Source organism: Acartia tonsa, chromosome 8, assembly GCF_053477335.1.
Source record: "Acartia tonsa isolate MP-2025a chromosome 8, ASM5347733v1, whole genome shotgun sequence".
Lineage (NCBI taxonomy): Eukaryota > Metazoa > Arthropoda > Copepoda > Calanoida > Acartiidae > Acartia > Acartia tonsa.
In genome coordinates, this window is record NC_137267.1 from 44,264,085 (window position 1) to 44,277,493 (window position 13,409).

General features: G+C 33.5%; 1 protein-coding gene and 2 non-coding genes across 5 annotated transcripts in view; all 3 read left to right on the forward strand.

The window, feature by feature from the left end:
* The window catches only part of LOC145327048 (uncharacterized), a 45,248-nt gene extending 34,351 nt beyond the window's left edge, over positions 1–10,897 (forward strand). For all 3 annotated transcript variants that reach the window (XM_080170560.1, XM_080170561.1, XM_080170559.1), the window contains 9 exons: positions 238–352; positions 2,421–2,579; positions 5,126–5,300; positions 5,871–5,966; positions 7,088–7,331; positions 7,501–7,593; positions 8,283–8,387; positions 9,381–9,464; positions 10,434–10,897. In XM_080170560.1, coding sequence (XP_080026686.1) covers positions 238–352; positions 2,421–2,579; positions 5,126–5,300; positions 5,871–5,966; positions 7,088–7,331; positions 7,501–7,593; positions 8,283–8,387; positions 9,381–9,464; positions 10,434–10,629 — 1,267 coding nt within the window. In that variant the 3' untranslated portion in view covers positions 10,630–10,897. The remainder of the gene's footprint in view (positions 1–237; positions 353–2,420; positions 2,580–5,125; positions 5,301–5,870; positions 5,967–7,087; positions 7,332–7,500; positions 7,594–8,282; positions 8,388–9,380; positions 9,465–10,433) is intronic.
* LOC145327325 (U5 spliceosomal RNA) lies at positions 4,615–4,730 on the forward strand. The gene has a single exon (XR_013882153.1). It is a non-coding gene; the product is annotated as a U5 spliceosomal RNA (small nuclear RNA).
* LOC145327322 (U1 spliceosomal RNA) lies at positions 8,960–9,124 on the forward strand. The gene has a single exon (XR_013882151.1). It is a non-coding gene; the product is annotated as a U1 spliceosomal RNA (small nuclear RNA).
* Positions 10,898–13,409: the final 2,512 nt, after the last annotated feature.

Consider the following 13,409-nt stretch of genomic DNA (forward strand, 5'->3'; position numbering starts at 1 on the left):
TAAGACAGACAGACAGACGGACGGACAGACAGACATTGTTCTACTTTGTATTATAGATAATTCTGCAATAGCAGTTTTTTTCCTTATCATAAGAGAGAGAGAGGGGACATAGGGCTGTTTATTACACAAGTCCCAAAAGTTTTTAAATTGACGTTTCTTATTCGTTGTCTTCAAAACTTTGGAGATTTGTATTGAATTTTAATTGGTTGGTTCTTAATAATCAATTTGTATTACAAGATTCCATGGGCGGAGTATTGGAGGGTATAAGCTGACCGTTCAGTTGGATCAAGATGACCCGGCCGATTTTGGCGGGGTTTTTGCCAAGTCCATCAGACAAAACAATGAAAATGAGGTAATAGTTATTTTTAGCATCGTATTATAGACACCTTTATGCGGATATTAAAATGAAAAATAGAATTAAAAATTATTTTTTTTAGCCTTTATGGCTGTTTTTATTTTAATATTTGTGTAAAATTGTCTGTTATACGATCCTGTTTATGATTTTTAAGTATGGCCGAGAACCGGTTCTAATCCGGCGGATATTAATCGGCTCCAAATCTTACTGAAAACAAATTTCTTACCGTTTTTTTATTCATCTTGAATTTATTATAAAAAAGATACAACGAATATATAGAATGAAAAACCCGAAAATATTTATTAAGACTTTTGAAATAAAGAAGCCTAAAAAGGATTCAGAGAAGTTGAAGTAAAAATTTAAAAGAAAAAAAAGAAGCTTAGAGCTTAAAGGGGTAGTTGCACGAAGTGCATTTAAACTTAATTTAGTGAACTGCATATTTTTTTTTGTTCAATAGTTCGAACTACATCTATAGGACATATATTTTGAAGAATTTCAATTTTCTACCAGGAAGTTTTATAAAAAACAAGACTTGAAAATTATATTTTTTTGATATACCTGTGCAACATAAATTGCTGTCCTGTTTTGACAAAAACAACATGATGACTATTTTGGTGCTGCCTGATTGATTGCTATATATTGTAATACAAAATTAAATATGTTAGTTGGTATTCTTGTAACTTATGCTTGTAAAAGTCAAAATTTTTAAATGCAATTCATACAACTATCCCTTTAATATCTAGGGCCAGTAAGTCAATAATATATTAGTAACTAAAAGCTTAAGAATAAGTATGCTCTAATCTCTAAATTTTTATAGTACTAGTAAAGCATCATCTAGTATTATAAAGAGCAAAGAAGTGAAGAAAATAGATGCAAAGAGTCTACTCTCTAAATTATCATAGGCCAGTTCAAGCAAAGCATCTCCTAGTATTATAAATAGTAAAGAAGTAAAGAAAATAGATGCAAAGAGTCTACTCTCTAAATTATCATAGGCCAGTTCAAGCAAAGCATCTCCTAGTATTATAGATAGTAAAGAAGGAAAGAAAATAGATGCAAAGAGTCTACTCTCTAAATTATCATAGGCCAGTTCAAGCAAAGCATCTCCTAGTATTATAAAGAGTAAAGAAGTAAATAAAATAGATGCAAAGAGTCTAATCTCTATATTATTATAACCCAGTACTAGTAAAGCATCTCCTAGTTTTATAAAGAGTAAAGAAGTCAATAAAATAGATGCAAAGAGTCTAATCTCTTTATTATTATAACCCAGTACTAGTAAAGCATCATCTAGTATTATAAAGAGCAAAGAAGTAAAGAAAATAGATGCAAAGAGTCTAATCTCAAAATTATCCTAGGCCAGTACAAGTAAAGCATCTCCTAGTTTTATAAAGAGTAAACATAGAGAAAAAAATAAAAGAGAGGAATCGAAGCAACTAGAAGACGAAAATAGGCAGTGGGCCTAGAGGCCTACTCAGCGCTGTTGCCGCGCTAAAATTTATTGCTATTCCACTACTTTTCAAATGGGAGGATTAAAAATTATTTTAAAAAATATTTTTTTACTTTTTACTATTTCCATATTTAGGGCAAGAATATTAGATTAGATATTTTCGTTTTAATGTTTTAATTAAAAATTACATAGAATTTTATTTTTATTTAAAAAAATTTGTTCATGAAAGATGAATCCTTCTATTTCTAAAAAGGGGGAAATTTTTTTTCATAATGAACATTCAGCTGATTCTGACCGCCCACGGCTGTTTGCTAAATATCGCTTTTCTTTTTATTCACATTATTATTTATGATTGACTTACAAAAAGCCCTGGGCGGCTTTTGATTTTCGTCTGCTTCTAAATTTAGGGATGGGGAAGTAGTATTTTACCATGAAAAAGGGGTGAGTATTCATCCTCTTATCCTTTTTCCTTATGAGAGTAAAGAAGTCAATAAAATAGATGCAAAGAGTCTAATCTCTATATTATCATAGGCCAGTACAAGCAAAGCATCTCCTAGTATTGTGAAGAGTAAAGAAGTAAAGAAAATAGATGCAAAGAGTCTAATCTCTATATTATTATAGGCCAGTACAAGTAAAGCATCTCCTAGTATTGTAAAGAGTAAGGAAGTAAAGAAAATAGATGCAAAGAGTCTAATGGCCAACAAATTGATGAATGCAATGAGAAAGAAGGCCAAAGGAACCCCTACCACTTCAACTAACAAAGATTCTGAACCAACCAAGGTAAGTTTTACATTCTTTAGCTATAAAATAAAAAAATTTATGCAATATTAACTCGTATAGAACAAGGATTACAACATCAAACCAAGCTTAACTACAAGACAATATTAATATAAAAACCTCCTTATATTAAAGTTACAGGATGTCTGTCTGTACCAAAGGATCTTGCTAACCGCTTCCCTAGAAGGTCCCGACGTACCCATCTCAAGCTATAATTACCCCCCTAAGCCTTAATCCCCCCCCCCCTTGATATTTTTACATCCCTCAAAAATACAAAAACTTGGATATCCAAAATTTAGCTTCATGTGAAAATAATTGATATATTATTACTTGGATGTTGCACTAGATTTTCATTTACTCTAATAAAGTGAAACTCGCATCTGGCTAAAATAAAATGAGACCCATATAAGCAACCTATAAATACAACAAATTTCCCCCGGCCCTGTCAAGTCAATATATCCACGTTTTTAAAAGCGAAGCTTTTCTATGATTAGGGTCGGTTCGTCCGTACGTCCGTCACAGAGAGTTAGCTCTTTTCGTTAATTTAAACAGGTTAGAATTGTCGTATCGATTATAAACTTTGCATGGATGATTCCTGTAGTAGTAAGGTACAATTTAGAAAGCATAGCAACTCTATAATCAATACCAGAATGTCCGTACGTCCATTTGAAACATGTCGACTTTTTAACTCTTTTGACAACAAATTTTTGTATGTTACAATTATCCGATTCTTCTGATTTTTTAAAAACTGATTCCTATTACAACAAGGTATAATGTTTTAAGCAAAGCATCTCTATAAACAAGTCCCAAAAATGTAAGTATGTCCTTAAACAGTATCATCTATTTATGCAGTTTTGCAACAAATTTACTTACAATATTGTTTGTACTGATGCATTAATATTCTGCTAATTCAGTTCTGACAATCTACAAGTGTTAATGTTCGTTTGTCCTTCCATTTCAGAGCTTCGCTTTTATGGATGTTGTCATCCTTGTTTTTATATCCGGGACAATTCAATAAACAACAAGTAACAATGCATTTATTACACATTATTTTCACTTTACCTTAACAATCAAATTAATTTGGGGAAAAATCACGAAACCTATACGTTTTTTCAGCTGTCGTTGGGGGGCAACACATCGTAAAATTGACCTCTCCATTTGCCCCCCAAATATTATTTATTTCGCTTGTTGGTTATACCTTATTCCTGCATTACATAGAATTCTTTACAAAAATTCCTTATAAATAAAGATTATACAGGATCTGAGATACATCGAAATTTTAACACTGTGCCTAATCGCCCTATAAATCAATATTTCTTAATATCGGGGAAAATTGTCCAAAAACTAAAAAGAAATATTTTTAAAATGGACATATGGAATTTTTTTAATGCTTTTCTAAAAGTATATTATTGTCACAGAAGTTAGCATTCAAAGTTTAAAAACGACTAGACGATTCTTATAAGCAAAAACTATGATCTGTTACTGAAAAAAATCTATTAAAAATTAACTCTAAAAAATGTAAAAAAAAATTTAAAATCAACCCTATATATCATAATAATTTGTAAACTTAATATCATCGAAATAAAAATATTTCCATTTAGCGAGTAGCTTCGCTCCGTGTTTAAAACGATTCCATGTTAAAATTATTTAGTCACCTCTTTTGCTTTACCCCCATTCACCGTCCCCTTTTGTTTTGTGACTATTAGGGCAAGTCAAGCACAAAAAGGGGAAGTTCAATCTCATTGGTGGATTTTCCCGTCTAGTGGTCTCTTATTGGTCCAAATTTTCTAGGCAACACATTTCAGAAACCGGGATTTTAGTTTAAAGTTTGGCCACCAGGGGGTGAAAGACTTTACGTATTAGTCTCAAAATTTTAAATATACACTTATTTTTAGTATAATTTGTTTATCTTATTAATATATTTTGAATTAATGAACATTGTGGACATATTTTTGTTGAAAAAGAACATTTATAGAATACAAAACTTTATAATTTCAAAATTACGTCTAACTGTACATTTAAACTCACATTTCATGCTAGCTCAAGCTTTCCACACATACCGAATAAATCTTTCGCCTTTTACTAAAGATTTCCGTGTATGGGGGGCAATAATTGAGAATTCTACTATTTCTCTGAGGCCATCTCTTGATGGCTACTTAACATATGATCTTTAAAGTAATAAATTAAATAAATAAAATCCTCGCGCAGTCAGGGAATAAGATTCTGACAAACAATTATAAGTGAAAAATTCCCCTCAGGGCCTCAACCCCCTTCCCTTTTATCTACCTATATTTAATTTTCGGCAATTTCTAATGGAATTAATTGGCTGAATAGCAGCCCCTGAGCGTAGCAACTTTATAATCCTCATTAAAAGGCTGTATGTCTATTTTATTGCTAATTTGGACTCATTTATTGGTCAGTTCTTCCATTTAGTCGGAGGGGATGAGGGTATCGTTATCCAAGCCCGCTATAAGTTTCTTTTTATTAGAATACATGATAATCTGGTGTAAGATCTATTTAAGTAATAATAATTCATTTCAATGTTTCAGAGTGCTCCAAAGAAGGCAATAAGTGAATACGGAGAAGATATAACTCCAAATAGTCGGCAACAGTTACCATTGTCGGCATACAGTCATCTAGCACCTTCTAAACAGTTACCAGTGTCGTCATACAGTCATCTTGGACCTACTAAACATGATAACAGCCAGTCAAATAAGTCATTAGGTAATCAAATATCAGTAGCTCAACTTGTATACAAACATGGATGACAACATCTATAAGTAGCGGAAAAAGTTAGTTACAGAGCAGATGTTGAGTTGTAATAACTCATAAGATTATTTCTCGTATTTATTCGAATCCGGTGGATAGGAACCGGTTCTCATCCATACGAAAAAACTATGTTTAGCATCGTATTATATCCAGCTTTCTACGATTATAAAAATGTACAATCATAAGATTAAAACCAGTTTTTTTTAGCCCTGGTTTTAATTTTATAATTGTACATTCTCTATCCGCGGAAAGCTGTCTCTAATACGATGCGAGAAATAACTATTTTTTTTTGTCTTTTGAAGCATGAACGACGGATAGACGGACAAAACAATGTATAGACTAGATATGCATAGGTCATTAGAATCTTTACTTAAATTTTCTGCTGTCTATCTGAAATAGCAGATGAAAAAAAAAATTCGCAATATATTTACTGATTCTCTAACTTACTGTCAAACGGACGGACAGCCAGACAAAGTGAGTTGGCGAGTAGCTTCGCTACTAAATTGAATATTATGTTTTTATTAGATTATGGTGATTACAATATAGAGGATAAAAGTTCAGAAAACCGGTTTGAAGCTGGTGGATTTTCTACACACGGATCTCGAGACAATAATCATCCAGGCATAGAAGGCTATTCAATAAGGGGGGGGGGGGGGGGTTTAATGCAACCATCTTGTAATCAGTGAGCAAATGGCACTTAGAATTCGAATTTTGATCTGGAATTTTGCATGAGTAATCCTTGGTAGGTCTATTTTCCCTAAATTGAACAAAAAGTTGGAAAAGTAACGGCTAACGGCTCATCAGTTTAGCCATTTTTAAAACTATTTTCAAGGGAAATCATCACGAAACCTATCTCCACATAATACTCTATGCTGCTCCAAAACGTTTTCAAACGTTTCTAGCCGCTAGTTGCTGGTACTAGAAATCTAAAAATGTTTTTTTTTGTATCATTTCACATGATTTTAAGCAAAAATATGTGTCAAAAAGTTGTTTCCTACATAATTTATGGCAGATTTGCCCTAAAAATAGCCAAAAAACGGCTAAACGGCTGAGCCGTTAGCCATTACTTTTTCAACTTTTTGTTCGATTTAGGGAAAATAGACCTACCAAGGATTACTCATGAAAAATTTCAGATCTAAATTCGAATTGTAAGTGCCATTTGCTCACTGATTATGAGATGGTTGCATTAAACCCCCCCCCCCCCCCCCCTTTAGATCTTTTGCGGCTAGATTTTTAAAACTTTGATTTCATAGGTATCAACTACTCTAAAGGACATATTATAATATAAACATTAAATTTACAATTACAAAATAAGGCACCGAATTTTCTTTATTATTATTGTATTATGATTTACTGTTCCTTTGCATCAAAAAAGACAGATTTCCGCGGATTGTAAAATAAAAGATCAATTTGTTGTAGGATAGATAAACTATTTTTGTTTTGGATTTTAATCCAGTGGATATTAATCGGTTTTGAAGCTTTAGTGGAATAGTTATTTATCGCATCGTATTATAAATATTTTTCCGCGGATATAAAAATGTACATTAGATTAAAACCAGTTGTAAATTCGTATGAAACTGTATATAATACAATGCAATCATAATTTTTCAGCATGGCTGAGATCCGGCTCTAATCCAGCTGATATTAATCGGGTTCAAAGCCGTACTGGAAATAACGCCGGAAATAGTTTTCAGGTAGATTTAGCTACCTGCCCCGTTATTTATAGTTTACTATGCCATTAGGACAATCACAAACCTTTGGACGAGGCGGGGGGTGGAGCTCTGTGTCAACTAGAGGAGGTGGGGCTTACAGGGAGACTGGTGGGGGCGAACAATGTGATGAATTTGGGAGGGTTCCTAATCCCTCCGCATTTGGGGCTGGATTCGGTAGAGGGGGCGGGGCTGTTGGTGGGTCAGGAAGGGGGCGTGGTCATGAAAGAGAGGCTGAGCAAGAAAGGGGTGGAGTTGTGGATCAATGGTGGCCCAAAGGAATGTTTTCACATCACAGCAAAAATTAAAATAAGACCTTTTAATGAAACGAAGTCACATAAAGAGATTATTTTTCCAAGTCGTTTTAGTTAGGATTAAAGATTTTTTTTAGAATTTAAGGTACTTAAAATAAAATGGAGACTGTTTTGTTTAAACCTAAACTTGTCAGGGGGTGGAGCTGGAGGCTTTGGTTGGAGCCAGGAACACCAGCGAAGATCAGTAGATCCAGGTTTTACCAGCAGAAAAAGATCTCTAAGCAGGTATCCTTGACTGTAGTGGATATAGAATATACGTGAATATTATGACTAAGGAAAAAATCGACGTCAATGTAGGTTGCTATTGGTCAGTTCATTCATCCTGTAGTTGGGGAGGGGATGGGGTAAAAGGGGTTGGTTGGGGGTATCGTTATTTTAGCCAGCTACAATTTTCACTTTATTAGAGTACATGATAATCTTGTGTAAGATGAGAGTAAAAAAAAATCCATTCTTTTCCTACAGTTTTGAAACTCAAAGGATTTTGAATATGAAGGATGATTCTATCATGTGAAAAAGACTATTTATTTCTAAAATCATTAACTATACCTTATCGTTACTAGGATCTTTGATCAAGACTTAAAATCAATAGTGCTATTCTAACGTTTCCTAATAAACTATCTTTTTTGTAGCTGTTCGCATGGACGGACAATTGTAAAATGTAAATAGTTTTGCGTTTAAAAATGTTTCAATACAATAATATATTCTAATAAACTAAACAAAATTAAATTGATGTACATACATTGATGATAAACAAAATTACCCCGTCTATAGATCAAAATTATTGGTTGAAAAGTTTAGACGCTACTAGTTCAGAGCTAACCACTCTAAATTAGAGTTCCCAAAGTTTTTGATCACCTGAAATTATATTGTAGCTATAAAACTTTGGGTACCAGTTCAATATCCTCAATGTTTAGATCTCGAAGTAGATCCCGACGAAAGCGAAGCAGATCAGGTTCTCGACGAAGGAGAAGTAGTTCAGCATCCAGAAGTAGATCTAGAGGCAGAAGGAGAAGACGTAGGTAAGAAAGCTGTGGCTATAAATGGGTACGCCCCTTAGAGGCCACAAAATTACCCCTTTGAAGATTACAATTATTTGTTGAAACGTTTGAACACTCAACTTAATGAATCAACCAATCAAAATTTTATAAAATTCCCCAAGGTTTTTAAGCCAACAAATAAGAAAATGTTATTAAAAGACTTGGGGGAATAGAGTAATAAACAGCCCAATGTCCCCTCCTACATTGTTAATTACTTCTATTCCTCTGACTAACTTAATCCCAGTTAGTTACACCTTCCAGCCAATAGGAGCAAAGCAAGCGGAACAGCTGACCAATAGGAATCCTTGTAAAATAAAAATCTTTTCGAAAATTTTAGTTCTAACTTTTACTACTAGGTGGCCAAATATATTTTGTATATCTTTATTACAAACTTAAAAAGCACATTTTTGCTTTTATACTTATTATAAATTAAATAAAAGTCTTGTTTGGGGATTAACAAAAAATATCTTTTAAAAAAGAAACAATGATTTGTTTGAAATAAAGAAATTTGTCAAAATGTTTTCTTGTGGTATTCTCATACGGCCGAAGCTAGCATACTTACCTGGCGTGGAGGTTAACCGTGATCAAGAAGGCGGTTCCTCTAGGGTGAGGCTGTGCCATTGCACTCCGGTATGGCTGACCCCTACGATTACCCCAAACGTGGGTAACTCGAACGCACAATTTTTGATAGTGGGGGACTGCGTTCGCGCTATCCCCTAATAAAAGTCCTTAGAATTATTTCAGTAGTTTCGTATTTTAAAATAAAAAAAAATAATAGGGGCGATTTCTCTTTGGAGGGAGGGGTTACCCTCTCCCACAATATTTTCAATCCTTTTTAGTACTCATGAAAGCCATATAAATTCAGTGGTTTTAGCTTTAGGTAGACAGACATTCTGAATATATAAAGAAGAATGTTTGTATCTAACAAGAGCTCTCTTGCGGTTAATATTAGAACTAAAATCTATTTAATTTCAGGTCATCATCCAGTAGAAGTAGATCAAGAAGTAAAAGAAGGAGGAATAGATCTTCATCAAGCAGTAGTAGTAGTTCTAGATCAAGGTGATCATTTTCTCAGCATTTATTTAAGATAGGTGACTGAGTTTATTTTAAGATTCTTTCAAATTATCAGTTTAAAAGTCACTTTTACTGTCAGTCTGTTTGTAACGCTTCAGGAATATTTATTTCTGGCATCGTATTATAAACAGCTTTCCTCGTACATAAAATGTTCAATATTTAAACCATTTTTTTAGCCCCGAGATGCCGAAGGCACGGGCTTTATTTTAATATTCGTAGAAAACTGGATGTAATACGATGCTAGACATAATTTTTTAGTATTTATGAGAAACGGTTCTAATCCACCGGATATTAATCGGTATCGAATGAATACAAGAGATAATATTATATGGGAATACTGAGCTGGATCTTTAAATCATTTTAGTGGTGAGTCAGATCGGGGTGAGCCAACTTTCCACCAATGAGAGCACAGCATTTTATAAAATGCCGCGCTGTGATTGGCTGAAATTCGGCTCACTCCGATCTGGCTCACCACTAAAATGATTTAAAGATCCAGCTCTATAGTTGTTCGAGATTAGTATTTTACATTTTTTGGGAAGATTTAAATTACCTGTATGAGTCTGCCCTTATGAGTTATATAAACATGTTTTTTTAATCGTTGGCTAAATAACTTTAGGGACAATTAATTGGGTTGTACAAACTAGTAGTGTTCAAACGTTTTCACCAATAAATCTACATGAGATAATTATTTGTTGATCATAATTGGGGATTTCAAATTTTTTTTCAAATCATCATCAATTGTTATATCCCTTAAGATCCCTTCTTAATAATGGATATAAGATATACGTGGATATTATGACAGGGGGAAAATTGTCGTCTATAATTGGTCAGTTCGTTCTTCCAGTAGGGCGGAATGGGGTAAAGAAGGTGGGCGTAGGTATAGTCATTTTATCCAGCTGCGAGTAACTGAAAATCTGGTGTAACATCCATGTAATATTAAATCCATTTATTTAGGTCTCGTCGAAGAAATAAATCACGCAGGCGTTCAAGCTCCTCTCCCAGACGACGCAAGCGTAGGACCTCCTCAAGTTCATCATCAAGTGCTAGGAGTGGAAGGAGAGGGAGGCGAGCATCAAGGAGTAGGTCTAGTCCAGTCAGAAGGAGTCCAAGCTACGGCATCGTGCGGGTGGACTCGTCCGATTCAAGTTAAACCTCATTATTTAATGTTTGTTAATTATTTTTAATTGAAAAAAAATATTTACGATTTTTACTTTAATGTTCGTGTAAAATTGTCTGTAATACGATACATTGTTTTTCATTATGGCCCAAACTGGTGCAAATCCAGCGGATATTAATTGGTTTTAAAGCTATAGTGACAAGAAGATTATTTTATTTTTTAAATAATCAAATTTGTAATGTTTAATTAAAGTTGTTAAATATTTTGTGTCGAACTAGAGAATAAAAGTTTTGTAATCAAATGTCTTTTTTTTATAGTTTGAATTTTAAATGCTTTCGTGTCATTATTATGGCCCTATGGATCACAAAAACAGTGGTCTACCAAATGTTTGTCTTTTTTTAAATGTTTACTTGGCTAAAGTAGTTGGATGTGTTAGTGTCTGTGTAATTGAAAATTGGCGCATCATTGCTTTTTATTTGGATAAGCAATTTGAAGAATAGTTATTTGCCGCTTCGTAATATAGAAGACAGTTTTCGGCGGATATGATATAGGTTTAAAAAAACTGATATTAATTTTATTACTTTTATATCATTACTATCGACTACGCCCCCTAGAAGCCTCTAGTGGCACTTTAAATGTTAGCTTTTTCTATGTTGCGTTCAAGTCCCTAAATAAAATTTTTTTTTTGTGATTTCTCTTCGGAGGGTGGTGGTACTCTCCCCTAAAATAGTTATAAACCTTCCCGGGACCTATGAGAAGCTACCTTGTTCAGCTGAACCCAATCTGTTCAGCCTTTAGTGAGATCATTCGGTACAGACAAACATCCTTTTACTTTAATATAAGGCTTGTCTTATCCCTTAAAATCCCTGATTATTTCCCCCAATTAACAGAGTTGAACGAACTAATAGGAATGGCAAAACTATATTTTATTCTAAAAAAAAAGAAATTTAACAAGAATTATTATGTCCATAGCTAGCATACAATGGCAAACAATTTGAAAGTTACAAATATACGTATAATTGAATCCTATTACATAAAGTAGTAAGGTTTTTTTTGTCTGTAGCTTAAGATTTTGATAACTACTGAACCAAATGAGTTCTCCATTTTATTGAAGCTTGTTATAGGTCCCTGGATGGTTTTAGGCTATTCTATTCTTATATCTAAGTTTGGTTTTAGTCTATTCTACTACTTTCCTTACACCTTCGAATACGTAGCTCCTAGAGCGCAGTTGCAAGTATTCTATAAAGTAGTAAACCAACACTTTTGAAGATTGCTCGAGATTTGTCTGGAAGTTGTAACTGTGCATGGGCAAGAGTATCGCCTGTTCGAAGTCAAGAAATTTCCATATGATTAGCAGCATTAAACATAACTTATAACGCAGGAATAAGGTATAACCAACAAGCAAAATAAATCTAAAATAATATTTGGGGGGCAAATGGAGAGGTAGTCAATTTTACGATGTGTTGCCCCCCAACGACAGCTGAAAAACACGTATAGGTTTCGTGATTTTTTCCCGAATTAATTTCGTTATTGGTATAAGCTGCTTTTAACGTCTTTATCTATGACGCGTTTGGGCCGAAATTCAAACTTCTCACCACCAAAAATTCATATAGACAAAAGATTACCAGAGCTGGATCTTTGAATCATTTCAATGGTGCGCCAAATCGGGGTAAGCCAACTTTCCACCAATGAGAGCACAGCATTTCACAAAATGCCGCGCTGTGATTGGCTGAAATTCGGCGCACCCCGATTTGGCGCACCATTGAAATGATTTAAAGATCCAGCTCAGCTTTTACAGGGGTGGAGCTAATTTAGTTGATTTTGCGTCACCGTTACTACTATACTAGAAACCTAAATCTACAAATCGAAACTGTTAGATATAGACGTTAGGTTATCCCCATAAAGTCTGTAAGTTTGATCAAAGCATCACAAGTATTTGGCCATAACACTGTCAAAAATGCTTTTAAAACAGACCTTTTTCGAGCCAAGACACTGAAATAGTTTATTTGTAAGCCCAAGTAATCAGTTTTAAAACTATTTTGATAGTTAAGGCCAAATACTTAATGTTATGTTCGAACACATAAAAAACTTACAGACTCTAGTTATAGAAGAGCTGCGCTATTTGAAAATATTTATTGATCCATTTTCCCTTTAAGTATCTCTCCCACATTTTTTTATTATTCCCTTAAATTTATTTCATTGGTGTTTTCAAATAACCGCCGTAAATTTTTAATGTACATAAATGACACAAAATCAGAAAATAATTATTTTGCATTGATAATGAAATAATTTATGACGAAATTTTTGAGCAAGTAAGTTTGATTCAGTAAAGCTTTGTACTAAGAGATAATATTGTTTACAGCTGACTTTTATCTATGTATGAAATGAAAAAAACATGCGTTTAAAATAAAATGTGTACACAATTTCAACCAATGAGATTTAATGTAGGTTCCGATGGGATTCTCCTATTGGCTCAATCAGACATTACCTCTCTTGTCTTACTACCTTTATTAGTTATACAAACTATCTGTGTCCAAACTTTGGCAACAATGAATTTAATCTACTGGTGAGATAACTTTGTTTATCATAATTGGGTTTGTTAATCATCTGTTTTCCAAGATTAATATTTTATATCCATTAAAGAACCATATTAGAAGTTTACCCCAGGGATGTTAGGTGGGCGGATAAATTGATGTAAATCTCAATGTTGACACACAAAATTCCATCTTCTGTAGATTACAATAATTTGTTGAAATATTTGTACACTCAACTTAATAAATCAACCAATTTAAAGTCCCCAAGTCCAAGTTCTT